We start from the raw sequence: 27,797 nt of genomic DNA on the forward strand, positions 1-27,797 counted from the left end.
TTTAACCCTTGTGGTGCTGAATTTTTTTTTGAAGCGAGAAAAGCTTGGGCTTTTTTGGCTTGTTAGTTTCTTTATGGCAGCATCGGCTCATCGCACACAAACGAAATTTGCCGTTTTTGCTGATTACGGTTTGTTGCGATCACAATTTACGCACAAAAACTGTACTTTTGTGCACTAATAAAGTCCATATAAATCAGCTGACTAAACGTGGATGACATTTACAGCCCAGAAAACATGCTCACTGCTCATGTGGTTTATGCCGCTTGATTTAAATTGTCTTTATGTGGATACGGCCAATATTTCAAGCTATAAAAGGCTATCGTGGTGTTTTCTGGGGGGATGGGGTCGAATCAGGGGCTGTGGGAGCTGATTCGACTGCTTTAAAGTTGTCACAGGTAGAGTAAAAGCTGCACAGCAACCCCTTTCTCGTTTGTCAAATTAACAGCACCGAGCCCAGGGAACATGGCACTGGTTTGACTATCTCAGCGTGTGTGACCTATATTTGCACAGCGCCGTTAGAAAGCTCCACTGTGCACATCTACAACTGTGCTGATTCACGGAGAGGGATAGCAAACAAAAAGAGAACTTCTACTTTTAAATAACTTAGTCAGCTAGTCTGATGTGGGGTGATGGCCCGAGCTTTGGTGACACTGGGCTCTCGCGTAAAAGGTCGGGGCCCACCTTTGTTCCCGCGCTTATAGACTGGTCTCTTGATAAACCAGTGTTTGCTCCACAGCAGAAAAACAGGTGACTAAACGGAATTTCAGCCCCAATCACTCGCAGTATTACACGACTGCTCCGATACTGCTGGAAACAGATCACCTTAACTTCTGCTGGAGTATCGCGCTCATTTTAATTTGCATGACTGATGCAAACGAGTCTGCCTTTTACCTACACCTGTGCGTGAAGTGTAGTTGAATAAAAGTCATTCAGGGTGATTTCAGTGGCTTCTGGGGTGTTCACGAGCGTCTCCACTTTTACGTTTGACAGCAAAGCATTACATTAGGGGCGGGTTTCGTGCTCGTGACGATAAAGTTGGGATTGATTTGAATTCCCAAACATTCGTCCCGCCGTCCGGTACGCTCGGGATAAAAAAAAAAAAACCTTTCTGCAAGGTCCCCCAATCCACACTGCCCCCCTCCCCTCCTGACGTCACACGGCGAGCTGAAGCTATTGCACGAACAGAGCTGCTCGCAGCCGCACTACTGTGAATGTCTGTACGCTCAGTACCAAGACCGTGGAGTGTGCAAAGGAGAGAGAGGGAGAGCGGTGGGGTGGGGGGGATACAGTTGAATTCGGATACAACTGGAAAACTACCAAGCGCGCACAGCACGCACCGAGCGGACGGCACATCGACTGTGCGTAGCCAGCAGTACATCTACTCCCCGTCCGCTTTCGATCAGATTGAGCCGAGAATGGAGCTCCCTGCCGCTGGAGAGCACGTCTTTGCGGTGGAGGGGATCGAAAAGAAGCGCATACGAAAGGTAAAGAGACACGAAGCGTCTTTGTAGGAAAGAAATGGGGGTTAAAAAAAAGCGCGGACGATGAAAATGTCGGGTTTAAAAAAATGTTCTCCTTCTCCACCATCACAGGGCAAGATAGAGTACCTGGTCAAGTGGCGAGGCTGGTCTCCCAAGTAAGTCTTACTGCACGCTTTCTAATGCATTTCCAGCGATTCTGCATCGAAACGATGCATTTCAATATTATGTCACAAGATCAAGTGTTGTTACTTAAAAAAACGCAAACCATGAAGGGCGAGCGTGCACAGTGACTTGTACGCGCGCACGTGAGTGTGTGTAGAAGCTGGAAGAGCGCGGTCGGTATGCGTTTCAGTGTATCCGCGGATGCCTTCACTAATTTATGCGAGGGAAGGGGGGGCTAGGCACAGCCATGTAATCCCGTTTTAATTATTTCTGCTCTGCCAGCGAATTTTACGAGACAGGAGTGCTAAAATGGCCGACTGCATGTTGGTGCTGGAGAAGCGTTTGGAGAGCTCACACAGACGCTTTCTGTTTGACATTTCCCCCCTCTGCCAGTGGATGTCCCCATGACTGGTAACCTGCTGCGGGCACTGCGACTTAGCGGGGTTCCTTGCAGATTCGATCATCTTGATTTAATAACAGTAAAATAAAAAAAACAAAGCAGGAACCATTTGTTTTTACATTACACTGGAGATCTGGATACAGCTTTCCTTTCTAACTGCACATTAGTTGTGAAGACGTGGGAGTGTGTGTGTGTGTCATAGGCAAAGCCCTGTGCGCCTGTCAGCTGGGGGTGGAAAAGCCAGGCTGCACGTGCCAGCTTTCTGACAGTTGTTTGCTCCTCTCTGCAGATACAACACATGGGAGCCAGAGGAAAACATCCTTGACCCGCGCCTCCTCGTCGCGTTTCAACACAGGTGAGAGAGACGTGGACTTCGGACGAGGCCGCTCAGCCTCCAGTGCAGCCATGGCCATATAAGGGCATGGGAGGAGGGGCGCGCTAGTAACTCTAGCGCTAACCCCCCCCCCCCCCCACCCCCCCCTCCTTTTCTCCCTGGTGTAAAAACTCTAGGGATATGATATTGAGAATTCCCCAATGTGCTAATGGACTGAAGGGATCTGCACGAGGACCTCCATTTTCTCTTTATAAAAATCTATCATAATAAATGTGATTTTTTTTTTGTTGTTGTTGTTATTTTTGGCCTGGAGAGCTACAAGGATGGCCATTGGCCAATCTAACAGAGAAAACAGGAGAAGGTGCATTTGCCACAAAATGCATGAAGGACAGTTAAAAGGCAGTGTAATCTGTGCGTGATAATGTTTGACGCGTTAATTTGCTGTGCAGTCAGGAGCCAGAGGATAAGCTGCACTGTGGAGAGTGTGACTAGTGTTCAGGACATGAGCACAGCAGGTTTGTTGTGGGTTTCGATGTGAGGAGGGCCACGCTGCTGCCTGATGGGATTCTCCTCACTATTAGTTTGCCAAAAGGCTAGGCTGGCTTCTGCTCAGCATTCAGTTTTGACACATCCTATGAAATTATCTTCATTTTGGACCTTGGATGCTTGTGTTGACAGCCTGCTATCAATCTGGGTTTACCCAGAGGCCCGTAAAACAATCAAGAATGGGTCAATGTCTACCTAAGAGGTGGAGATGTTAGTTCATTCAAACTCTACAGCGCACAAACAACTACATCTTGTCTGGGTTGCTGGACCCATGCAGCCCCTGAGATCTTTTCTCTCTCTGTAGACCAGGAGGCAGCAGCTCATGGGACTGGGTAAAGACATGATGGCTGGGGAAAGGAATTTGCTTCTCTGAAAAGGCTAATTGACACGCAAGCGCTCTTCAACGTTTCCAGTGTACCGCTCTCATATTCCCCCACAGCCTGCTTGCCCGCCTGCCTGGTTCTGTGTGTGTGTGGCTGTGTGCTGATGGTCATGGAGTGCTGCCTCTGCACTGTGTGTGTGTGTGTGTGTGTGTGGATTCCTCTCTGCTCCCAGTGGATGGGGGATGGGATTCGACGAGGGAGTCTGTAATTGCCAAATCTTCTGTGAATAGGGGTCACCCCGTTAGTCGCCTTTTTGAAATCATACACATTATAACAGCATCGACTGTTTATTGTTGCAATCTTCTGGCAGCGCCGATAGTTTGAACATCTGTAGCAACAATAGGCTGGCTTTACTCGCGCCTGGTGACGCCTGTGTACAGCCGGCCTTCGCCCACTGCTGTTATTTATGAGCCAAGTGATGAGTAGAGGTTTATATCAGGGAGCAATATTTCAAAGACCGGGCCTGGTCTAGCCAGTGCAACTACAAAAACACACGTCTGCATCTCCTCCCTCAATAAAAACAGCTCCAGTAGATGTTTGTTATTAATCTGATACTCTTCACCCTGCACTTTCAAAGTGTAGGCGTTGTCTTGCACAAGGCCTGGCATTAGGGTGTATCCCAGATGTACTCCACAATGTAGTATTTATCCCTTTTCATTTGTACCTCATGACCCTAATTAGAGATTGAATGTAAGAAGAGGGAAGGGTGTGCTGTAGGAGGGAGGATGTTTGAGATTCTCCCTGCTTTAGCCTTAATTGAATTTCTTCAGTATAATGAGAATAAGGAATGGACCGATTACCATGGAGAGCTATGCAAATAAGGACCATAATGCTTTGCAGTGGGTCACATGCGGGCATTCATTAGTCCTCTAAATCAAAATTCCACTTTTGACCTTGAATAATTCAAGCGTCAGACGTGTAGGTTTCTAAAGATGTCTGGGAAATGAAGCATTTTATATGTTTATGGGAGATGAGCATGTTGCATGAGATTTAATGCCATTATTCTTTGTTTTCACAGAGAGAGGCAAGAGCAGCTGATGGGATATCGAAAACGTGGGCCGAAACCAAAACATCTTTTTCTCCAGGTATTGTATGAGTCATCACAACACGGTTTCCGTAGAAACATTTCCACTGAATCTGTCAAAGGCTTAAACAGGAGGGATACTGTCAGGTGTGCTAGAGCTGCTGTCTTGTTATCGTGTGTTGCTTTCTTTCTTTGGTTTTTTTAAGGGGGGGGGGGTGCAGCTGAATTTCACTCCTCACTCATTCTGAAACTGGGTCTTATGCCTGAGGGGTTTTTTTTTTTCATTGTTTTTTGAACCAAGTGAATCAGTACCAGTGGAAATGTTTTCTTTCATGTTGCCATTTGTTATCCCAAGACGAAAATATATGGTTCAAAGCAGCATTCCGCTTTAATTTCCTCAGCTCAGGCATTTAAAGGCCTGAGCTTACATGACCTGAGCCAAGTGTGATTATATATTTTGAGCGACTCGGAGCTGATTGTTATGGACTGTCACTCCTTAAGAGGCATACCATCCTGCCAGAGTCACACGTGGCCGACAATCTGAGATGGAGCGTGACACGTCAGGTGGCACTTCACTGACCTGAGGTCATAGTCAAATCGTTCGGCTACCGTGTCTCTGACGTCAGCGTGGTCGGCCTGTACTGGTAAAGCAGGAGGGGGCAACATGGTGGGAGGGTGGCGGCGAGCTGAGAGCTCGTTGGATAGTTTTATTCGATCGCTGATAGGTTTTATAATTTTTTATATTAGGTCTTCAAGCAACAAATGTTAGTTTATTATTTTTTATGCCCAACCCATAAAAGAACAAACGGCTTTGTAAATGGACTGGTTCTTATGCAGCGCTTTGCTGCTGTACTTCCACACACACATTCATACTCCAGTGAAAGCATTGGTGAGTAACTTGGGTTTCAGTATACTTCAAACCACCAACCTTCCTATTATTAGATGACCTGCTGCACCTCCTGAGGTACAGTCACCCCTTTGTCAAGCCTGACCACACAATTCTGTTATGACTAATGTCTTAATGAAGCTATCTTAGTGTACTCAGTTCAGTTTTCAGTTTTAAAAAATATGCATGACAAATTCGGTGGAGCAGTTTAGAAAAACTACTACTTCTGAAAACAAATCTTGCACAAGCATTTTGGCTGTTATAAGCACTTCCCTTTAGTGTTGCCAAATAAGCAGAGATTCCATAATAAGGTCGGTATGTTACTTAACCCTAACCCTTCTCTGGTTAAGAGCTTTAATTTTACTTTAAACAATCCCAGAATTTCAGTCAGTTTTCTCACATTTTCTTTATTTTGTTACCGTATTGTGGAGTACAGTGCAAGCTTTGTCTAAATGTGGGTAAATTGCTGAATTGAGTCTCATCTCTTATTGAAGGTGCCCTCGTTTGCCCGAAGATCAAGCATTCCTGCTGGTTTTGAAGAAACATCTCAGGATGCAGAAGGCAACCTGAAGTCTGATCCCATTCAGGCACAGCAGCGCTCCCAGCCTCAGCAATACCAGCTGAACAGCAAGAAGCACCATCAGTACCAGCCCAGCAGCCAGGAGGTCCCCGGTGACCAGCTGGCCAGCAACAAGAAGAAGTTCATCTATCAGCTAAACAGCAAGAAGCACCACCACTATGAGCCCGACCCAAATATGTACGACACGCAGGCCTCTAGGCTCAAAGAGGTGGTTAAAGTTCAGGAGGCAGCGAGTAAACCTGCAAATCCAGGCTGGAACTTACCTCTGGCCCTGCAGCAGAAGTGGATCCGTGACAAAGACACAGGCTGCCTGAGCAAAGTCAAGGAGCTGGCCGTGGAAGTGAGGAAACCGGCTGTTAAAGAGGCGGAGAGTGAGCACGCCCTTAAGCCCAATCCCAAGGATGCAACCCTGCCGAGTGCTATTAGCAGCAAAATGAAGATAATCAAGAATAAAAACAAGAACGGACGTATTGTTATTGTCATGAGCAAATATATGGACAGTAACAAGGTTCACGGTGCAAAGGGTAAACACGGGGAATCATCAAGGGAAGACAAACCCCAAAACATGAAGACGTCAGAAAACAACCCAGCACATGCAACCAAATTGGAGGAGCACCTGGAGAACGGTATCCCCAAAGAGATTTGTAATGGAAGTTCCCTCTCTGTAGCGGAGCATCCTATAAAGTGTTCCCCAAAGGACAGGCATTTCTCCAAACCTTCACCAAGCACAGCAGAGGAATACAACACCGAAGTGGCTCGTGGTCAAGCTGATTTACCGGACGATTTACCCTTACAGCTGACCGCTAGCTCTCCTATGATTTCTTGGGCTGTTGACACCAACATTCCAACGCCAACAGCTGTCGACCAGATCCGGATCCCTTCTTTTCCCGCTGACCGCAAGAGAAAGCTCTCCGATCCCGTGGAGGATAGGAGTGTATCCAAAATCTACCTGAGTTCGAGGAGCTTCAGCGTGCCCAGCACTGTGGTCACGCCACCTCAGGATAAACCTATGGACCTCCACTGCAACGGCCCACGCCAGAGCGGTGTATGTACGTACGAGGATTTGGGTAGTCAAGAGGAGCCGATGGACCTCAGCTGCCCAAAGACTAAGAAGCAAGCTCCAGCAGAAACGCCGCCGGAGCCAGAGCCTGCTGTCAAAGATGCACCTCCTGTGACAGAGGACACGCAGATATCCACAGAGGCATCTAAAGAAGCGCCTGTTAAAAAAACCTCCCCTTTTATGGGAAATATCATCATCACTGACATCACAACAAACAGTCTCACTGTAACCTTCAAGGAATACGTTTCTTTCTAAGAAACTATTGATAAAACGGGACTAGTGTTTACCAATTGGACGATCCTGTTCATATGTGCATATGTTTAAAAAAAAAAAAAGAAGAAGAAAGAAAGAAAAGAAGAAAAACACCAGAATTTTGTATATATGGAAATTTATAATTTATCATGAAAATTCAATATGTTTCTTATAATGTTTTATACTGTAACTCCTCTCTGTGACGTCATAGCCAAGAAAGTGCCCTCGAGGATTTGAGCGAATACATTCAGGTGGAAATATTCACCGAGAAAAGAAAATAATTTCTGGTTTAAAATCTGTTAATTTGTCATACGGAGCTTGATGGGAAACTTTTGCTGTTGTTTCATACCTGTACCAAACTTATAACCCGAGATGTATGAAGGTTTATACGTCTTTTGTATTAACGGTATCTCTTATTTTGGTCCTGATAGAAGCTAGAGAGGACGTTGTTGAGTATATGCTGATCAAAGATCAATTCGAAAGCACTTAATTACATTTTCCACACGTTTACTTGTGTCATTACTACCAGAGAAACAGCTAGTCTCTTTGATTTTTCTTTGTTTTTTGTGGGGGGGTTTTAAATCCCAGACAAATACCCTGACACTGAAATGGCCTGTTTTGTTTGCAGCTTGGTTTAAGGATTATGATTGCCCATGAAATGCAAATTTGGAAAGCAGGTGCGTCTGAAAACTGTGTAAACACAGTGGCAACAGTGGGACACACTCAGCTGCAACGACGGCTTTTAAGTGACGTTCCCAGCCTTTTCTTTTTACTGGGACGCTGCAAAAGCAGTCAGCAGCCGATGCAACCTGCACAATCTGCTAATATATTGCACATTCTCCCACTTAAGAATCATTTTAGGAAAATAAATAAATAACATGTAGACTTTTAAAGGCCCGTTGCACATGAAGAAGATGGTGTCATTTATCAAACGTGTCTTCCCGTCAAGATCACCCCCTCCCTTGATTAGATTGGGGTTTATTACCATACTGCTGATATATTGCTGGAGTTTAAAACACTGCTAGTCTTGTTAGAAGGCTTAACGTCACACTGCTTTACAACATTCATCTCATTTTTCTTTCAAAGCTCATCCTATGATCTGAGGAGTACAAGTGAGGACTATTTGTTGTACAAGGAAAAAAGGAAGCTGCCAGGGTCATAAATGAGTATGCTACAGAGATTAAATGTGAGTTACGAGACTGACTTTGTATACTGTTACATGCAATCCGATGAGTGCGAGCTGTTTCGACTATGCTGCTGAGAATTCAAATGTCAAAGCTGTTGGATGTACCCTACATTTGAGTCTAAACGGCTGTCTTATGCACATTTAAAGCCAGTGAGAATGCTAAAAATGCTATAATGTTAAAAATGAAGAGTGCATATTTATTGACACTGAGCATGTCGTTCGAGAAGCATTTCCCAGATGTCTGCTGCATCAGAAGTTGCGTGAATCCACTGAAGAGTTTCACCCTCTCGGATGATTTTGAGTCTGTTTGCTACTTCTTCCCGTCCCCTCCTTTCACCTTACTCTGTTCATTCCTTCTTGCACTCATTTCAAAAGTCAAAATGATTGTTATAAAGTATGTTATACCCGGAGTTGGCTGACTTACAGCTGTTGGCGCAGCTTACTGACTGGTATGTTTCACAATAAAGAAAGAGATTTGACCTCTGATGTGTGGCACTGATATCTGCTGGGGGCAAACTGGGAGCGCTGTCAGTTTATAATTTGAACTGGCTTCCTTTTATGGGCTAACGTTTCACGGCCGCCCTTTAGAGTTCCAGTAAAAACCGCCGTGCGTATCAATGCTCTCACCCTGCAGTTTGTCTGAAGCCTCCTGGCTCACGCTTGGACAGAATGAAGCGTTAAACTTTAGAAACATTAACTTGGCTGTTAAGCAAAAACAAAATAGGAAAACAGATCATGTTGCATAATCACTAATGACCCCGCACAAAGAGCGCTCTGTATTGCACAACTGCACCGGTCACTTGTATTATTAAAACCTTACCCAAGAATTATTTTTCTATAGCAGCTTGATCCAGAGCAGGAATCTAAAATCTGCTGAAGGAAGGAGGTTGTGTAATTCTTAGATTTTATCAAGAAGAAAGTCTTCATGGAGGGTGTTTGGCCTGATGCTGTTTTGCATTGTGCCGTCCAGCACAATGCAGAAAGGAAAGGACGTCAACAATAAGAGGTTTGAAAAAAAACCCAGTCTGCTAGGAGGCTTTATTGTGTTTCCAGCTTGCTGTAAAACAGGTCTGTGTGGCCTGCGGCACAATGACACAGCAAGTTTTTCTGCACTGTCATCATACAGAAAGGGCTGATACTCGAGTGCACGACTTTTTGTGAATCATCTCTAAACACTGACCTTTCTTGACACCTTCAAACTCTGTGGGCCTCTTCCAGACTTTATGAAGGCCCGGGGAGCCTGGAGCCAGGTCTGAAACTGTACGGAGAAACAATCTACTCTGTTATAAGAGGATTACAAACTGATTAGAGGCATAACATTTGCATGGTGTGACAAACAGAAAGGCCCGGAGAAATGTGTGAGGTGTATTTTGGTTGTTTCTTTAGTCAAGTCATTGTCTGTCAGTGACAGCTGACTGATCAAAATCAAACAACCATATAAGGAAATGAAAACCTACAAAAGAGGGCCACAATGGTGCTCTATCGTTACAGAACGAGTCATGTGAAGTCCTTTAATTACTTTAATAATTAATATATTATTGCCAGGTTTAATTAAAAGTGATCCCGGAGCAAAGTGAACCATTTAACGTCGCTTTCTTCTATTTTTTTTTTATTATTATTTTTTGGGTGGGGGCGTGGGGGGGCGAACTAGCTGCCCTGTAATCTTGACATTAATGCCAACTTAGAGTTAGTTTTTAGGAGACCAACTATATCAGTTTCTTGATTTTCAGAGAGGAAAAAAATCAACCTCTTTGATAAACAAATGCATTTTTCCACCTATGTAGGTGGAAGACTGCAGGCACAATAGGTGACGCATATAATGAGGAGGTCATCTGCTGGCATTTTTACAAGAATGAGCTCACTTCCGGTCTAAATGACACTCTCACATAAACCTTTATCGAACATTTCAGGCCATTCCCCCTCTTTCTCTGAGATTTCGTTTTGGAAATGGCCCCTTAATAATCTTGTAATATAGACTTAATTAACCAGACTTTCAGCTAAAGCGGGCAATAGATTATGAGTTACTATTTATTTATCCAAGAATCATTTATTTGTGGATGAACTGGAAATGTATTTGTGGCCATTTTGGGGAGCTGAGGTGACCTGCTGAAGTCTCAAATGCTCGATGAATCCTAACAGGCCCACCGGAAGGTGTGCGGTCGACTGAAACTGGCAAATAAACGCATACTCTGTTTTCAGAGTGGTGAAGCTTAGTCGATATTTTCCTATATCTTATATATTTCATGCAGCTTTTTTCCACCCTGGCTTTTGAAATCTCTCTCGCTCTCTCTATGCGTGAGGCTCTCTCTACAGGCCTTCCGTGGCTTTGAACCTGTGAGCCAGTCATGCATCAGCAGCTATAGGAAACCGAAACATGTTTTAACAGGGGAACATATTTATAGACCAAGTGTGATGTTTCACATACCCCCTTTATCATCGTACCCAGCAGCAGCCTGCACACAGTGTCGGTTTCATCTCAGCAGTGCAGCCTCGCAGGAGTGCGCGAGCAGCAGGGATCACTTCTCTAATTTAAATCCCTGCGCGTGGACCGCTGGAGGCCTGCGACACCCCAGAAACGACAGAAATATGAAGGGATTCAAAATAGAAGCGAAGGCTCTTCATTTTCTCCCTTTTTAAAAATTTCCTTAAGCATCTTTTTTTTTTTTTTTAATGGAGCTCATTCCTTTCAAAAGAGCAATTAAAACACATATAGCCCCCCCGCGCCTTAAAGAAACCTGAAAGAGGTTCTGGTGAGAAATTAGACATGGAGCTGCGGTTGCGTTTGCTGTTGTAGATAATGCTTTCTAATTCAAATCATGCGCTCATGTCTGATTCAGGCTGCAGGTCAAAGCCACACGGCTTCACATCTTCTCGCTTGTGGGTTTTTTTGTTGTTGTTTTTAAAACATCTGAGCAGCCACCTTGAGCAGAAAATGTCGCCCGGTAAGTAGGACAGCGAGCTGTGCGCAGCAGTTGCCCAGAAACCAGAGAGCCAATAATGTTCTCACAGAGCCAGCTCTGTTTATTCATGTACGGCTGTCGCCATTGCGGCTCCTGCAGACCCACTTTTCACCGACTCGCAGCCAAATATGGAGAGCCGCAGAAGCAGCAACGTGTCTGTATGTGCGGCTGCCTCCTGTCAGCACGCACCAGTCCGCTCTCTGCCTCTGCAGAAGCAGTGTAGGCTGTACAGCCATTCTAGTACCGACAGGAAATGTCGGTCTACAGGCTATGACTATCAAAATGGTGGTTCATATTTCGACGGCAGCCACCACGCATCTTTTGTCCGCTGCGCTCCCGCCTTTGTCTGCTCCACTGCTGGGAAATTTAAAAAAAGAAGAAGAGAAAAAACAGACAGCAGCACAAGTTTATCAGCCAATTATCCACGATCTCTCAGACGATCGAGAGTAAAGACGGACAAATTGGTGCTGCACCTCTCCTCAGAGCAGACTGAGTGCCTCCTTCCTGATTTCTTTTTTTTAGGGGGGGGGGGGGGGGGTAATTTCATTCAGTAGGTCCCAAACATGAGATTAAACGTTTAAGTGATTCACATAAATTCAATTACATTCAGCATCTGTCCGCCTCTGTCCTCCTGTTTCCAAGAGTTTCACTTGAGGTGTTGTTTGAGGTGCTCATGTGAAAATTCAAGATCAGAGATCAGGGGCGAAATATATACACAAATACACATACATATACATATATATATAGAGAGATTTTGCCTCTACAGATAATATTTTTAATCATCTTAAAATTTCATGATCAATCCATCTGTGGACGAAGCAGAGTCTTTAAGACAAAACAAATTGCCAATGGACCAAAAACTATCAATCAAAACAGATCAGCAGCGCGCACACAGCCAAACGCAACATCAGCATGAAGGTTTAATGTCAAATAATCCGTGCAGAGACTTGCTTTACTTATTCAACTGATACACTCTCGTACTCTGAGCTGGTCGTGCAGCTTTGCCTGTTTGTCATGTCAATAGATAAACTTTAGGAGGAAAAAAGTCGCAGAATCTTGGAACGAAAATTGCGCATTTCAAGCACCGTCCTCGTGTTTTTGCTGTTCAGAGCAACGTGAAATAAACTGCACGGAATACATTTCAAACCTGGAAACCTTTCTGACTGACATCAGAAAGACACGCGTGGATGGCCTAACAATTCACTGTGATAAGGACTGTTTAAGAATAAAAACCCACTCATTCAAGAGAAGCCCAAATGCATTATTATTAATATTATTTTTATCTAATTTTATTTTCATGCATTATTTTAACGAACATGAGCCCCACAGAAAATACAACTGGAAGGCACAGTCCTGCCCCAGTAATCAATACTCAGAATAAATGTTACAATCGCATTAAAAAATATCAAAGATATTCCAGAAAATGTAATAATAATAATAATAATAATAATAATAATAATAATAATAATAATGATGATGATGATGAAGCCAACAATTTCTGCATTTTTTTCTGATAATTTCTTTAATAACTGGAAATGATTTTATGTTCTCAATAAGTAATTATTTAAAATTAAATAAATGTATAAATAAATGGCTGATCTGTCCAAGCAGAAAGAAAGCCATTTAAAAAAATATTTCATTATTAATATTATTGTTATTATTATTATAGACCGAGTATGTAAGCGTTTGTGTGCATTATTTTAAATAACTCTATAGCAACTCAAAGTTTCAAAGTTCCTGACATGTTGTTTTCTCTCATATCTTCCCAGGATAAACTCTGATAGGATGCTGTGCTGCAAGATGTGATGTCGCCCATTTAAAATAAATAAATAAATCCCAAACAGATGCATATATATTTCGCTTTATTCGATTTTTATTTAGCTTACAAGTGAAAGCTGATGGAAGCTGGTTAAATTTCAGCCCATAGTCCAGTAAAATGAGATGTTCCAATTTAATCATTGACTTAATGAAAAATAATTGTTTATTGTGTCGTGCGGACTCTTTTAACGATTTATAAAAATTCTTCAGGGAGAAAGGGAGATGTTCGGGCCGAAAAAGAGGGGACCCAAGCCTGAGACATTTCTTTTAAAGGTGAGTGTTTGTATTTATTTCTGGGTATTCCGTTTTATTCGCTTGTCTTTCCGAGGCGTGGCTTCATGTGTACACAGGCTGAATCATTTCAGTGATGTGTGCACTCCTATAAACTTTGATGCCACTGTGCTGTGGTTTCACTTTTTTGAAAACAATTGTAAGTTTAAAAAAATGTCTCCAAAGATCTCTTTTCTCAAAGGTTTCTGGTCATGTAATGTTGGACAAAGAACTTTACATGACTTTACATGTGAATATTAACAGTATTTTCATTCTTACAGCCTTTCATTCCCTTTAAATCACAGAAACTTTAGGTCAAGGCCTCTAAAACTTTACATTTGCTCAAGAGACTTAAGATTTAGATAAGATAAGATAAGATAGAACTTTATTAATCCCTCGGGTGGGTTCCTCTGGGAAATTCGACTTCCAAAAAAAGCACAGCAACGACCGAAGTTACAGTTACAGAACTGTTATATATACACACACACACACACACACACACACACACACATATATAAATACAGAGACAAATATAAATAAAATATACAAAGGGGATAAATAGAATAAATAGGAATAAAAAATAAAAATACAAGTGAATTGCACATTTCAAGTATTGAGTCTATTGCACTGTTGACTATTTACAAAAAGTATTGCACAAGGTATTGTACAGTGAGGTGCAGGGGCACTACAGCTTAGTTGTTCCCCCCTCCTTCGACCTCCTGTTTCCCCACCGGAGAAATTTTCATTTCTGGGAAACTTTTCGTCACAAATGTAATTGTTTTTCTTCTCTTCTCTTCTCTTCTCTTCTCTTCTCTTCTCTTCTCTTCTCTTCTCTTCTCTTCTCTTCTCTTCTCTTCTCTTCTCTTCTCTTCTCTTCTCTCTTTTTTTTTTTTTTGCTTCCTTAGGCAAAGCCAAAGAAAAGGGCCAGATTTCTGGATTGCGCACAGTGGATCCAGCAATCTGCCCGCCCAGCGCGGTCAACAGAGGGGGAGAGAGAGAGGACCCAACACAACTCCAGCAGCTGCTCTGACGTTCCAAGTGTCCCAGCAGTTCTAGAAAGAAAGAGAGGACGCAAACCCAATATGCACATGCATTATGATAAAGACGACGGCAGCAGCTCAGCAGAGCCAGACGCCAAACATAGCAAGCTCATGAGGGAGCCCACGTCTCACCACAGCCGACGTCCGCATCATCACGGGCAGACATCAGATCACTGCCGCATGCAGCTGACCAAGAGGTTTCAGGAGGAAACCACGATAACACCCAAATCCCACAGCGAGCAGAGACATTTGGGGGGCGCGGGCTTCTCTTACCCGTGCGCATTAGCTTCGGATTTGCGCAAAAGCGAGCAGGGGAGGCACAGGATTCACTGTTTGAGCATGAAGCGGCCTGCAGCGAACGAGAACTCTCTGCCCCGGGAACAAGCTTCACCTTCACACACCGATTCCATCCACGAATCCTCCGAGCATCCAGCCTCATCCTGGACCCCCTGTTTCGCTCACCTGGACACTGTGACCGTAACCGATGTCACCTTGAACTTCCTGACAGTCACCGTCAGAGAGAGCAGCACGGACAAAGGCTTCTTCAAAGACAAAAAATGAGTATTTCATGTAGTTCAGAGGAGGCCAATACCTGCCAAGGAGGTAACTGTGTAACAAGCTACTAACAAACAGGCCTACTGTAATACTATATTTTTTCTATGTAACTTTCAAACGTGTACATACCGATATTTAATACGCTGCTGATGAAATTAAAATCAAACTGAAGTTTAAGGAGTGTTGTTGTTGCTGTTGTTGCTCTTTGACTGTCCGCTCTCACTATTTCTTTTTGCACTGTTTGTTTATACTTGCAGAGTTTCTGTAGAGTTATCTGATCGCGATCTTTGTGGAACAATCTTTGCTGGCTAAAATTCATTCTGCTGGAACATTCTTTGACAGCGATGCCAAATACGATTTCTCGCTGGCTGACAGGTGGTTTTGGTTGAATTGTGATGAAGTTTTGTACGTGATTCAGCCCAATTTCTAGCTTTAGGTTTGCACCATCCTGCGTTCAACAAAACACCGCGATTTTAATTAAGATCAGAGGTTATTGTAATTGTTTTTTTAATTAGTTTGCCCATACATTACTCTGTTTATAGTAACCATTGTCCTTGATGTAAATATGTAAGAAAAACATTGTGTATGTTTCTGCTCTGTGTCCTGTGTACTGTTTGTTTGTATATGTGTCTTTCTGGTTGCTGTTACAACCAGATTTCCCCTTGTGGGACAATTAAAGGATTTTTCGATTCTATTCTATACTAATTGGTGGGAGTGTATTATTATCCAAAAATAATGTAAATCTAATGTGTAATGTTTTATCATTCCTGACAAAGAGGAAATGCACAGATTCATATTTAGAAGTGTCTCCAGAAAATTGTTTATCGCGACTTTATATTTTGCGTCAAGTCCTGATCTTAAAACGCTTATTTAAACATGTGAAAGCTGACAAAGTCTTTGTAAGCACTGATCTGTATGGGCGTGGAAAATGTTAGCAGATAAAATCTGATTATCCTTTAAATTTTACAATTTTGATTGTAAATTTCACTTGGACAGTTTTTTCTCCTCAAAGTTTCAAAGTCCCTGACATGTTGTTTCCTCTCACATCTTCCCAGGATAAACTCTGACAGGATGCTGCTGCTTGTGCGTTAATTTGCAGAACTTAAAATTAAATCGTAAATTTGCTCTTCATACTCTTTAGATCTTCTTGTAACAATCGTTTCCATAACTGTTGCCATAGAAATAGCAAATTAAAACAAACCGACTTTGTTTTATGTGCCAGAGATTTCTCTTCTGCCATAAAGATTTACACCAGTAGGTCCCGGAATTGCCGCTAAAAACAGACAATTTTAAAATTCGTATTTTTAAATAATATTTCTATTATCTATTATGTAATTTGAGCCATGCTGGCTGAATTATGGACACAGACAGTGAAAGTGTTTCAAGGACGGAGCAATGGGAACAAGTGGGAACAACCTTCTTTAGAGACTCGGCGTGTGAACACGACACTGCTTACATCTAACATTAAATTATGTTTTTATAATAAACAGGTCATTAAAAAAATTATTTAGATCTGTAGATCAGTTAAAACAGTAACCCGGGGTTACTCAGTACAAGCTTGATACGGTTTCATTTAATACATTTGCATCTGCATGTCATTATTATCATAATAATTATTAGCCTGTTATTTTAGCGCTGAGTAGTTCATGCTTCTGCTTTTTATAGACTTATATTTTGTGGATTTTTTACACCTTTATTTGAGCTTTTTAAGTATACAATCTTTCATTAAATAAAGGAGTTAGTCTTCCATCTTTGTTCGCGTTTCTTTTTTATTCTAGTGGAATTCAGCGTTTTCTTCTCGCCGTGTAGGGGAGGGCTCTTTGTACCCCCTCATGGACCTCTGGGGGGGTCAGTAGACCCGCTCCGAGACCCTCTGACTTTGCTTAGTCCACTGTGCCAGACATTCCTGTACAGCAGCCACAGCACAAGACTCCGCCCCATTCACTCAGAAATCCGGAGCACGTAGCAACAACTGAGCCAATGCGCTCCGCCACGATCCGTCCTACCGACCGCGGCGCCTGGCAACAGAAAAAGACGTGATGACGTCCTGTTGTGCGTATTATGGGATGTGCGGAATTAAACAACCCGAAGAGGACGAGGGGAAGCCAAAAATAATAAAAAACACAGAAATAAACGAGGTGCATGGTGAACCATGGAGCTCTCGGCTGTCGGTGAGAGCGTCTTCGCAGCCGAGTCCATCATTAAACGGCGAATCAGACGGGTATTCGCTGTTTTTTTTCCTCCACCCGCAGGCTGTGTCTCTGCGTCTCTAACGCAAACATGTGCGTTTGCAGTGTCGACACGTAGACATTTGATAACCTGACTCTGTTGTGGGTCTGTTTTTGCAGGGTCGTTGGGAATATCTCGTGAAATGGAAGGGTTGGTCTCAGAAGTGAGTATAATAACCGAAGCTGTGAAGGACAGCGCTCCATCCTGGCCGCTTGCACAACTGCACCATCACACAGTGTGGCGTTACTCAGCTTTGTGGATGTGTGGTTTGTTTTAAAAAAAAAATAAAATGCATTTCACGCACTCGGTGTACGGCGGTGCCGTGTGCCGTGCGCCTGCTGGCTCGTGTGCACCTGGCAAGTGTTTGAACACATCTCGCTTTCAGCCCGCTGAGATGTGTTGAAGTCTACACTAGCTTTAGCAATGGCTGAGTTCACCATGCGTCACTGTCCTGCTACGTAGTCTGTAATTGCAGAGCGAGCAAAGCGAGATTGCTTTGATAAAAGTGTCAGGAGCGCGTGTTTTTGCGCATTGACAAATGAGCGTTTCTCAGTGTGTGTCTGTGTGTCGCCAAACACCTCTCCTCTCGGTTGTTGTGACGTAGGTACAGCACTTGGGAGCCGGAGGAAAACATTCTGGATGCACGTCTCTTCTCTGCCTTCGAAGAGAGGTGAGGGTTTGACAGTGAAACAAGTAGGCCTCTCTCTCCCTCTCCCTGCAGAATCGAGTTGGCACCGCGCATTTTGCAAAAGTGTCACTTTAAATAAAACATTTAGTCTGGGTTTAAATCTATGAGCCCCACATCCCCATTCCTGACAGGAAAGTGTCAGCAGAGCCACTTTAAGTAGCTGCAAGATGTGATGTCGCCCATTTAAAATAAATAAATAAATCCCAAACAGATGCATATATATTTCGCTTTATTCGATTTGTATTTAGCTTACAAGTGAAAGCTGATGGAAGCTGGTTGAATTTCAGCCCATAGTCCAGTAAAATGAGATGTTCCAATTTAATCATTGACTTAATGAAAAAAATTGTTTATTGTGTCGTGCGGACTCTTTTAACGATTTATAAAAATTCTTCAGGGAGCGAGAAAGGGAGATGTTCGGGCCGAAAAAGAGGGGACCCAAGCCTGAGACATTTCTTTTAAAGGTGAGTGTTTGTATTTATTTCTGGGTATTCCGTTTTATTCGCTTGTCTTTCCGAGGCGTGGCTTCATGTGTACACAGGCTGAATCATTTCAGTGATGTGTGCACTCCTATAAACTTTGATGCCACTGTGTTGTGGTTTCAGTTTTTTGAAAACAATTGTAAGTTTGAAAAAATGTCTCCAAAGATCTCTTTTCTCAAAGGTTTCTGGTCATGTAATGTTGGACAAAGAACTTTACATGACTTTACATGTGAATATTAACAGTATTTTCATTCTTACAGCCTTTCATTCCCTTTAAATCACAGAAACTTTAGGTCAAGGCCTCTAAAACTTTACATTTGCTCAAGAGACTTAAAATTTTCAATTCTGGGAAACTTTTCGTCATAAATGTAATTGGGTTTTTTTTTTCTTCTCTTTTTTTTTTGCTTCCTCAGGCCAAAGCCAAAGCCAAAGAAAAGACGTATGAATTTAGAAGAGAGGCTCCCAGAGGGATCCAGGTTTCCTATCCCATCCCCGAGCCTATCATAACACCGAGGGCCAGGGAGGGTTTGCGCACCGTGGTTCCCACAATCTTCCCGCCCAGCGCGGTCAACAGAGGGGAAAGTGTCCACATTCGCCCACCAGAGTTGGAGAGAAGACCCAGAACAACTCCAGCAGCTGCTCAGCAGTTCCCCAAAAAGAGAGGACGCAAACCCAAAATGCACATGCATTATGATAAAGACGACGGCAGCAGCTCAGCAGAGCCAGACGCCAAACGTAGCAAGTTAACGAATGAGCCCACGTCTCACCACAGCCGACGCCCGCATCATCACGGGGAGACGTCAGATCACTGCCTCATGCAGTTGACCAAGAGGTTTCAGGAGGAAACCACGATAACACCCAAATCCCACAGCGAGCAGAGACATTTGGGGGGCGCGGGCTTCTCTTACCCGTGCGCATTAGCTTCGGATTTGCGCAAAAGCGAGCAGGGGAGGCACATGACTCACTGTTTGAGCATGAAGCGGCCTGCAGCGAACGAGAACTCTCTGCCCCGGGAACAAGCTTCACCTTCACACACCGATTCCATCCACGAATCCTCCGAGCATCCAGCCTCATCCTGGACCCCCTGTTTCGCTCACCTGGACACTGTGACCGTAACCGATGTCACCTTGAACTTCCTGACAGTCACCGTCAGAGAGAGCAGCACGGACAAAGGCTTCTTCAAAGATAAAAGATGAGTATTTCATGTAGTTCAGAGGAGGCCAATACCTGCCAAGGAGGTAACTGTGTAACAAGCTACTAACAAACAGGCCTACTGTAATACTATATTTTTTCTATGTAACTTTCAAACGTGTACATACCGATATTTAATACGCTGCTGATGAAATTAAAATCAAACTGAAGTTTAAGGAGTGTTGTTGTTGCTGTTGTTGCTCTTTGACTGTCCGCTCTCACTATTTCTTTTTGCACTGTTTGTTTATACTTGCAGAGTTTCTGTAGAGTTATCTGATCGCGATCTTTGTGGAACAATCTTTGCTGGCTAAAATTCATTCTGTTGGAACATTCTTTGACAGCGATGCCAAATACGATTTCTCGCTGGCTGACAGGTGGTTTTGGTTGAATTGTGATGAAGTTTTGTACGTGATTCAGCCCAATTTCTAGCTTTAGGTTTGCACCATCCTGCGTTCAACAAAACACCGCGATTTTAATTAAGATCAGAGGTTATTGTAATTGGGGTTTTTTTTTATTAATTTGCTCATATTAATTCGTGGGAGTGTATTATTATCCAAAAATAATGTAAATATAATGTGTAATGTTTTATCATTCCTGACAAAGAGGAAATGCACAGATTCATATTTAGAAGTGTCTCCAGAAAATTGTTTATCGCGACTTTATATTTTGCGTCAAGTCCTGACCTTAAAACGCTTATTTAAACATGTGAAAGCTGACAAAGTCTTTGTAAGCACTGACCTGTGTGGGCATGGAAAATGTTGTTAGCAGATAAAATCTTTTTATCGTTTAAAAATAAACATTTTGATTGGAAATTTTGTCAAGGCAGCCAAACGGTGGAGCTTACGTTCCCAAGAACTTCACTTCATACTGTGAAGGCCTGAGGTCACGCCGAAGAAATCATGAACTTCATCATTAGTTTTTACATTTAATTCAATAGAAAAAAATAGAAAAGGGTTTTAACTCGAGAGTAAAAAATGAACTGTGGAGCTTTAAAACCTAAGACCGAAAAAATAAAATAAATTTAAAAAAAAAATCAAAGTTATAATCTTTGAATCTGTTTCTTTCTTTTTTGTAATTAATTATCTCAGTAGATGAGATCGCGTTTACGTTATGGACACAGAGAGGCCTTAACGCCACTGTCAGTCAGGCATTGAGTGTTAGCGTTAACAGTTTGAATTTATTTAGTCAAATAAATAAAGAAATAAACGCAGTAAATGACACACATCTGTAATTAGTTTGAGTGATTTGTGGTTTGGACATAAAGCCTGCAGACATGACCACAGACACCGTGACCCCGTGCCCCGAATGCACATGAGCGATGAATACATTTCATTAAAAGTTAAATAAAAAAAATACAAAATGCACGAATTTAAAGCGATGGATTGATCGTGTAGATATTGTAGTTTTTATATTATTATTAATGATATGCAGCACCTTGGTTCGTTTGGCCTCCGGATCCAGTCTACACTGTAAGAGGTCACGCTTCACACACAAAGCCTCCATTCATTTTTGTTTTTGTTTTTGTTTTTTTTTTGTTAGCTTTGTCTCTCTGTGAGCCGATCCTGGAAATTGACTCTTGCTTTTCTTTTCTTTTTTTAAATTTGTTTGTTTATTTTTAACCTCTTTAACGTTTTCTAATGTTGAACTGAAGCTGCAAACAAGGTCATATTTAAATGGGAAACGGAAGTGCGGCGAACACTTCTATAATCGTATTTAAAATAACAGAAAAAGAACTTCACGATTTTAAAAAGGCGTATAGTAAACAGGGACTAAAAACTACCAAGCCTATTTTCACACTTGTAATGTCGGGTATGATTTGATTCCTCCATATTTGCGGCTTACAAGCAGCTGAGGCGACATCTGATGGGGGGGACTGTCCCCGTGACTGCTTCTACTCATTGTCAAAATCCCCTCCTGTCAGGGCGTTTTCGACAAACACGAAGCGCCAGCTCTCGGATCAGTTACGTTACTGTTACGTTCCGCACACGTCCACGAGATGTCGCTACCAGCAGGACTTTAAAGGGATGCCAACCTACTTAAACACAAAGACCCCGCAGGTTAAAAATTCAGAAGAGCTCCTCAGTGGATGAATTTTTGATGACAACTCAGTGACTCACTCCACTCTGTACCCAGCTGCAGAATTAGAGGCAGGAGGGGAGCAGCCTGCTCCTGCACTCGCTCTCTTTTGCAGAAGAAGCCCGCAGCAGGCTTTACTTTGCCTTCCAGATGTGGGGAGACCTTGCGGTGCATCATCCCGCCACTAGATGAAGCTCAAGTTCGGATGTATGTTTCCCTCCTCCTTTGCCTGCTCTTTCTGTTTGTAGATGGCCTGCCTCTAAAAGAATGTCTATACAGAGACCAGGCTTCTCTTAACGCAGTCGGGGATTTGAAATCAGACGTTTTTCCCCTCCCAGGAACTGTAACTTTTTTTTGAAAATGAAAGCAATTTTATGGCAAGCAACATTTTTGAAAGTTGAATGAATCAGATACAAAATACAACTTAAGAACTCCAGTAAAACTTAATAATACACCCTGAACACTTCGGGAGTGAATGAATTACAGTGCAGAAAAGCGCAAAGATGTTAACAGATGGCTGAGGGCCTTCAAACCGATTGTGTCTTTATAGAGCAAAGACAAAGAGCTGGCCGGCAGTACCCAACAACTGGATCGCTCCTAATTAGAGGTTGACAAAGAGAGGGGAGAGTGTGCTAACTGCTGTGTAGCGAGAGAGAAAGAGGGAGAGAAAGAGAGAGAGAGCACAGGAGCGATGCCCCCCCGCCCCAGTCCCCAGAGAGCAGCAGCAGAAAGCCCTCACTCTGTTTATTCACTGACAAACTCTCCAGCCATGCACTGCTACCAGCCTCTCTGGGGTTTTTTATCTTTGTGTGGGTGAGATGTTGCCAAATCTGATTATTTTGACGTGTTTTCTGGCTCTCCGCTGTGCAGCTGATTTGTGTAACTGGACTGGAAGGTAAGAACTCTGATTTCAGATGGGATTTTTCTTTTCTTTAAACGATTTTTTGAAAATACTGAGTGCAATGTTGCTCCTCGGGTAAAGATTGGGGAGAAGCTTTGATACTTTTCTTATGTAACTTATATTTTTTCAAACCGTTCGCTTTGTAGAACATTTACAATCCGTTAAGAGGATTAAAACAGGAGGCTTGGTAGATGAAAGAACATTAATGAATAATTCATATTTAAATCTGCGGATCTGATGGTCGGAATTTATGAACAGACTTTTTAAATTTAATGCAGAAGGGATAAACAAATAAGTTGGAATCTGGTCCATTTGAGTTTTTTGTTAGATTAATATGGTTGAATAATTTATTAAGGATCGAACCATTTAGTTTTTATTAGTAGTGATGACATCCATGCAGTATTTGATTTGGCATTTCCCCCCGAATCCAGCGGTTTTGCAGCTGGCGTGGATTCCAGGATTGTACTCCAGGTGCGATTACGCTGTACAAAGGGCTCGGTGAGGTGGGTCTACCCGGGTCAGGCCCTCAGAGTGGTCCTCGAGCCCAATCTGTCCTCCGCCCGGCACACCTCCATCTGCATCAAACCGTCTCCCTCCTTCGGCGGAGCCAGCGTGTTCATTGAGCGTGCCGGGCAGCTGGAGCTGCTGGTGACGGACAGCGGGCGGCCGGAGTATCAGGTGTTCTGCTTCCGGGCAGACGGACCTCACAAGCCCGTAATCTACCTCCAGGCCAGCCCTCAGAGTGATGGACAGCGGAACAGACGCACGGTGGGCTTCAAATACGAGCTGCTCACCAACAGGAGTGCTGCGCCAAACCTCGGCCCCAGCGGGCTGGAGAGTGAGTAGTAATCTTTTGGTTCGAGGACATTGAACCTAAATCAAAATTTGGCTTTAGGTCCCGATAAAGCACCATTATGAACGTATTAATATTTCTTATTTGCTAAAGCAAAATCATTTCAGTCAATATCGCAGTATTAATGTAAAGGCTCTGCTTTAAAGTCACGTTTGCACGTATATATATATACATATATATACATATATATATATACGTATATATATATATATATATTGATTTGGATCTTCGAGGGAGACTTGCCTACCAGTCATAATTCCCAATTTGAAAAAAAAAGTGGTTATTGAATTATAGTCTTGCCTTGTGGACTGCAGCATGCAGCTGCTGGTCAGTCTAGTTGTCTGGTTTCCATCAAGGGACAAAGCAGATGGGACCGAGCAGACTGCATAGTGGCTGGAGGGCACCGGGCCAAGGGCCTGAATTGAGACTGCAAATACTTTGCAGATTCCACAAATGCCTTATCATTGTGCTTGTCTGTTTATTAGCATTTATCCATGTGTGCAGGCTGGTTTCAGTGTGGTGATGTCATTCTGTGCCGATAATAGACAGCTGCAGGTTTATCTTTTCCGTATTGCCAGTCTGGTGGAGTGTTTAACTCCTGCAGGCTCCTGCATTGGCACGGGGTCAGTCAATTAGGCAGATACAAAAGGAGTCAAACGTGGGGTCGAGACTAGCGTGGGTTTTTGATCTGGTGGTGCGATGGGCAGAGGCTAGAAGCAGCATTCCTCTGGCCAAGCCATGGTTTCTTCAGTGTGTGATGTGAGAAGGGGGATGAATGGAGCCGGTATGTGGGTCAGATTTTAGGTCAGTGAAGTGTTGGCGAGGAGAAGTGACACCTTTCTGTCAGTCACTGTCAGCTATAGAGCTTTGAATCATGACGGTTAGGAGAGAAAAGAGAGCTAAGCAGGCCGAGCGAGGACGTGATTGACAGAGAGAAGTGGGTAAGGCGAGAAACAACATAGCAGAACAAGCGGAAGATTACTCGATGCAGATGACTCGATAGTCACAAAGCTGCCCAGCAAAGAGCACATTTCTAATTTTGTGAAATGATTTTCTCCACCCACAGCATCCTGTCGACCCTGCAATGACACAGAACTTCTCATGGCTATCTGCAGCAGCGACTTTGGTGGGTATCTTACTCAGCGAGATGACAAGATGACACGTCTCTTGCTATTGTTCTTGTTCCCTCTGGCTTTTCCTGCAGCTGCATCATTGAATTTATCTTAATGACTCAGCAACAGTAAGATTTTCCTTGAAATATAATCTTGTACATCACACCACTGTCTAAAGGATCTCCTTTCTCCTGACTCCCTCATCCTGAACTGGTCGAGGCAGATGGCTGCCTTTCCCTGAACCTGGTTCTGCTGGAGGTTTCTTCCTGTTAAAAGGGAGTTTTTCCTTCCTATTGTCACCAATGCTTTCTAGGGAATTGCTGAGCTTTTTCTCTCTATTATTATAGGGTCATTATCTTACAATATAAAATGCCTTTATGTGACTGTTGTTGTTGTGATTTGGCTCTATATAAACAAAATTTAATTGAATTACAGCTGAATGCACTCTCCACCTGGCAACACTTCAAAACCCATCTCATGTTAGGCTGCATAATGGGACAACAGCAGTGCAGACAAACTCAAACAGATGTTGATGATCTGCTGAGTGAGGCTGTGACATTTTTTGTCTGTGCTTTTGTTTGTTCATTTTAAAGGGAGACTAAACTCTGCTTGAGTAGTTCTTCATATGTCCCAGTTCAAAAATAGTCCTCTGTCTTGTTACACTTAACCTTTGTTTAGCCCCCATCAAGCCAGCTTTTTCCCCTAATTAAGTGACCACTTTATCTGAAACATCCACTGGATGCGGCGTAAACACGTGGTTCTGCTTTCCTGTCTTTTTAAGTTGTTCGAGGCTACATCAAAAAGGTCACCCATGACTCTCGGCGTCAAATGTCCTCAGTGGAGGTATCAGCGCCGAGGGTGTACTGGCAGCGCAGTGGAGTGTTTGAGCAACATCTGGATCCACTGGTGTCATGTCAGTCCTGGCGTGGACACATCCACACACTCCTGCAGTGCCACGTCAAGCCCGGAGACGGAGAGTTTCTTTTCACTGGGTCGGAACACTTTGGGGAAGCTTGGTTAGGGTGTGCCCCGCGATACAAAGACTTCCTGTCTGTCTACCACAATGCCCGAACGGCACGCCAGAATTCCTGCGACTTTCCTTTAGACTGAGGAGGGGTGTGTGTGCGCGAGTCATCTTAGCAATACTGAGCTGAGAAGTCTAACCACCTCTGCACTGGCGCACTTCAGATCCTTGCTGTCACGTTCCACCAAGGTGGCACCAGCAGGGAAAAGCCGCTGAAATGCTGGTGATAAAAACTAATTTGGAGGAGGAGAATAGAGTTAACCAGCAGGGCCTCCTGCACTGCAGCTCAGAGAGGGCCGGCCTTTGTCTCTCTTCCATCAATGCCCTCAGTCCTGGGAGAATAAGGAGGGGTTGAGTTGCTGCTCTCTTTTTGTGCCTCTCCCTGCATTAACTGTTGTTCATTTTGCTGCCTCTCTGTGACAATTGCCCTATGAACTGAGGCAGGAGGGTGCACAGCCATTTATTATTGCCAGTTTGTTTTACTGAATAGGAGTGTACATATATACGACGTTTTATCACTTACAGCATTGTGAAATCATCTGTTTTGTGTTTACTCCTGTCTGTTGGATCCTGCACGAGGCAGTTCTTTTCTTTCTGATTCAGGATCGCAGTGCAGTGATCTTTTTTCTTGCAGCTGGAGATGTTTGCCGTAGATATTTTACTTTATTTCCTTTCTTTTTTTTCGGTTGGAGAGTGGATGAAATCTAGAAACAACTGAGACTCCGGATTGCTGAGCTTTAAATAAATCAAATATGTCTACACGTCTCCGTCGCTCTCATGTGCTCATTTTGCCATTTTAAAATAAATAACATAAATAATGTTATTCAGAAGAATGTTTTTTTGTAACAGATAAATCAACATTTCATTATTTACACAATCAATCCACAGATGGGTTTTTTTTTACACACTCTTTTAAACAGTTTGCACAGATGTTGTGGTCAGCTCATAACTGTGTCTGATGAAGTGTTGAGAAGTGCAATGAGCTCATGATCAATGAATAAAACAGACATTTCATGAGGCCCTCTGTTTAGACAGAATATGCTTTGGCCTCTTAAAAGGTGCCTTTGTGATGACTTAAATGACTTCCCACCCACTTTCTCATTGCATGCAGCATAATCTGTGTTTTTTTTTTATATCTGTCTGCACAGAAGAGGATTTAGTGCCAAACTTCCCTTCAAGCTCATTTTTGTTTTCTTTCACTCTTTAATACATCTTTTCGCCCAGGAATCAGATTCTTATGATAATAGGATAACCCTTCCTCGAAGTGAATTACAGAATCTTAGCTGGCCACAACTCTGAGCAGACTGAATCGGGCGTTTCTTTTGAGCCGTGTGGCCTGTGCATCATGGCCCAAGAAGATGAATAGACAGATGTGAGGCCCCCTGAAGCCCGGGGATCCTCCCCTTCAGCCCCTCCCAGGAGAAGGGAACAATTAATTGACTTTTAAAGCAACTGCTTTCTGAGCCTATTCCACACTTCTCCTTGGCTGAGCAGGGCTCACAAATTGGTGTGTTGAACGTTTTATGAGGACTAAATAGCTGCCAATGAAAGTGTAAATGACTGTGTGGTGAATGGGGCACACACAATGGCCCTGCGGCGACTAGGCCTCTGGCAGACATAATGACCATTGTCACGGCTGCTGTCATCTAGAAACCATCAGGGCTCATGAATGCAAGAAGTCAGAGGAGAGGAGAGCCCTCTGTTTTCTTTAACTCCATAAATATTTTCTCTTCTTGCACATTTAGTTTCATATTCTAGTTTAGATTTTTCTCCATCATTCCTGTTAGTATTCATATTTGCTTCTGCCAAGGCACAGCAGCATATAGACCCAAAATGTGCTCATTTAGTAAAAGTTAATTTGTAATTACCTGTAGAAAATATAATTTGTTATGTGCATATTTTATTATAGTTCTAGCAGATGGGTAATATTTCTGGAGATCAGAGTTTTAGAAAAAAGCCCATTTTCTTCGCATGTGTCTCTGCAGAGATATCTGTGAGTATAAGAAGTGGATAAAGGTCTAAAAGTGCCTAATGTTGATGAATGGTCCACAAAAATGAAGGCTTCCACAAATGTTTTTTTTTAATCCTACGGAAGCACAGTTTGAAGTCTCCTCCTTCAGCTTTGTCCCAGGAGGCCACCATGTCAAATTTCCAAGCAAAATATAGTCTCTCTGCAGGCCTTTGAGACCACACTATTCTCATATCTGGGAATTCCAGCAGGCTCTCATGGGGATCGAGCCTAGGAGGGCTCGGCCCGGAGCTGCTGCATGGTGCGCCGGCAGGAGTCCACCCAGACTGGGGGGTAAT

General features: G+C 43.2%; 4 protein-coding genes across 4 annotated transcripts; all 4 read left to right on the forward strand.

The window, feature by feature from the left end:
- Positions 1–1,076: 1,076 nt before the first annotated feature.
- On the forward strand, positions 1,077–8,780 carry cbx4 (chromobox homolog 4 (Pc class homolog, Drosophila)). The gene is made up of 5 exons (XM_026165087.2): positions 1,077–1,484; positions 1,593–1,636; positions 2,333–2,398; positions 4,325–4,391; positions 5,711–8,780. Exons 1-5 carry the CDS (start codon positions 1,212–1,214, stop codon positions 7,109–7,111), a joined length of 1,851 nt encoding a protein of 616 aa, XP_026020872.2. The 5' UTR covers positions 1,077–1,211; the 3' UTR covers positions 7,112–8,780.
- A 2,446-nt stretch (positions 8,781–11,226) lies between these two features.
- On the forward strand, positions 11,227–15,114 carry LOC145428457 (chromobox protein homolog 8-like). The gene is made up of 4 exons (XM_080300673.1): positions 11,227–11,236; positions 11,354–11,412; positions 13,283–13,345; positions 14,248–15,114. The coding sequence occupies exons 1-4, from the start codon at positions 11,227–11,229 to the stop codon at positions 14,941–14,943; spliced, it is 828 nt and encodes a 275-aa protein (XP_080156799.1). The 3' UTR covers positions 14,944–15,114.
- Positions 15,115–16,787: 1,673 nt separating this feature from the next.
- cbx8a (chromobox homolog 8a (Pc class homolog, Drosophila)) lies at positions 16,788–19,700 on the forward strand. The gene is made up of 5 exons (XM_026165110.2): positions 16,788–17,158; positions 17,286–17,329; positions 17,771–17,836; positions 18,249–18,315; positions 18,747–19,700. Exons 1-5 carry the CDS (start codon positions 17,090–17,092, stop codon positions 19,527–19,529), a joined length of 1,029 nt encoding a protein of 342 aa, XP_026020895.1. The 5' UTR covers positions 16,788–17,089; the 3' UTR covers positions 19,530–19,700.
- A 142-nt stretch (positions 19,701–19,842) lies between these two features.
- Positions 19,843–26,255, forward strand: LOC113020846 (meteorin-like protein). The gene is made up of 4 exons (XM_026165112.2): positions 19,843–22,495; positions 22,933–23,339; positions 24,421–24,480; positions 25,248–26,255. Exons 1-4 carry the CDS (start codon positions 22,419–22,421, stop codon positions 25,574–25,576), a joined length of 873 nt encoding a protein of 290 aa, XP_026020897.1. The 5' UTR covers positions 19,843–22,418; the 3' UTR covers positions 25,577–26,255.
- The last annotated feature ends 1,542 nt before the right edge of the window (positions 26,256–27,797 follow it).

Source organism: Astatotilapia calliptera, chromosome 4 (assembly GCF_964374335.1).
Source record: "Astatotilapia calliptera chromosome 4, fAstCal68.1, whole genome shotgun sequence".
Classification (NCBI taxonomy): domain Eukaryota; kingdom Metazoa; phylum Chordata; class Actinopteri; order Cichliformes; family Cichlidae; genus Astatotilapia; species Astatotilapia calliptera.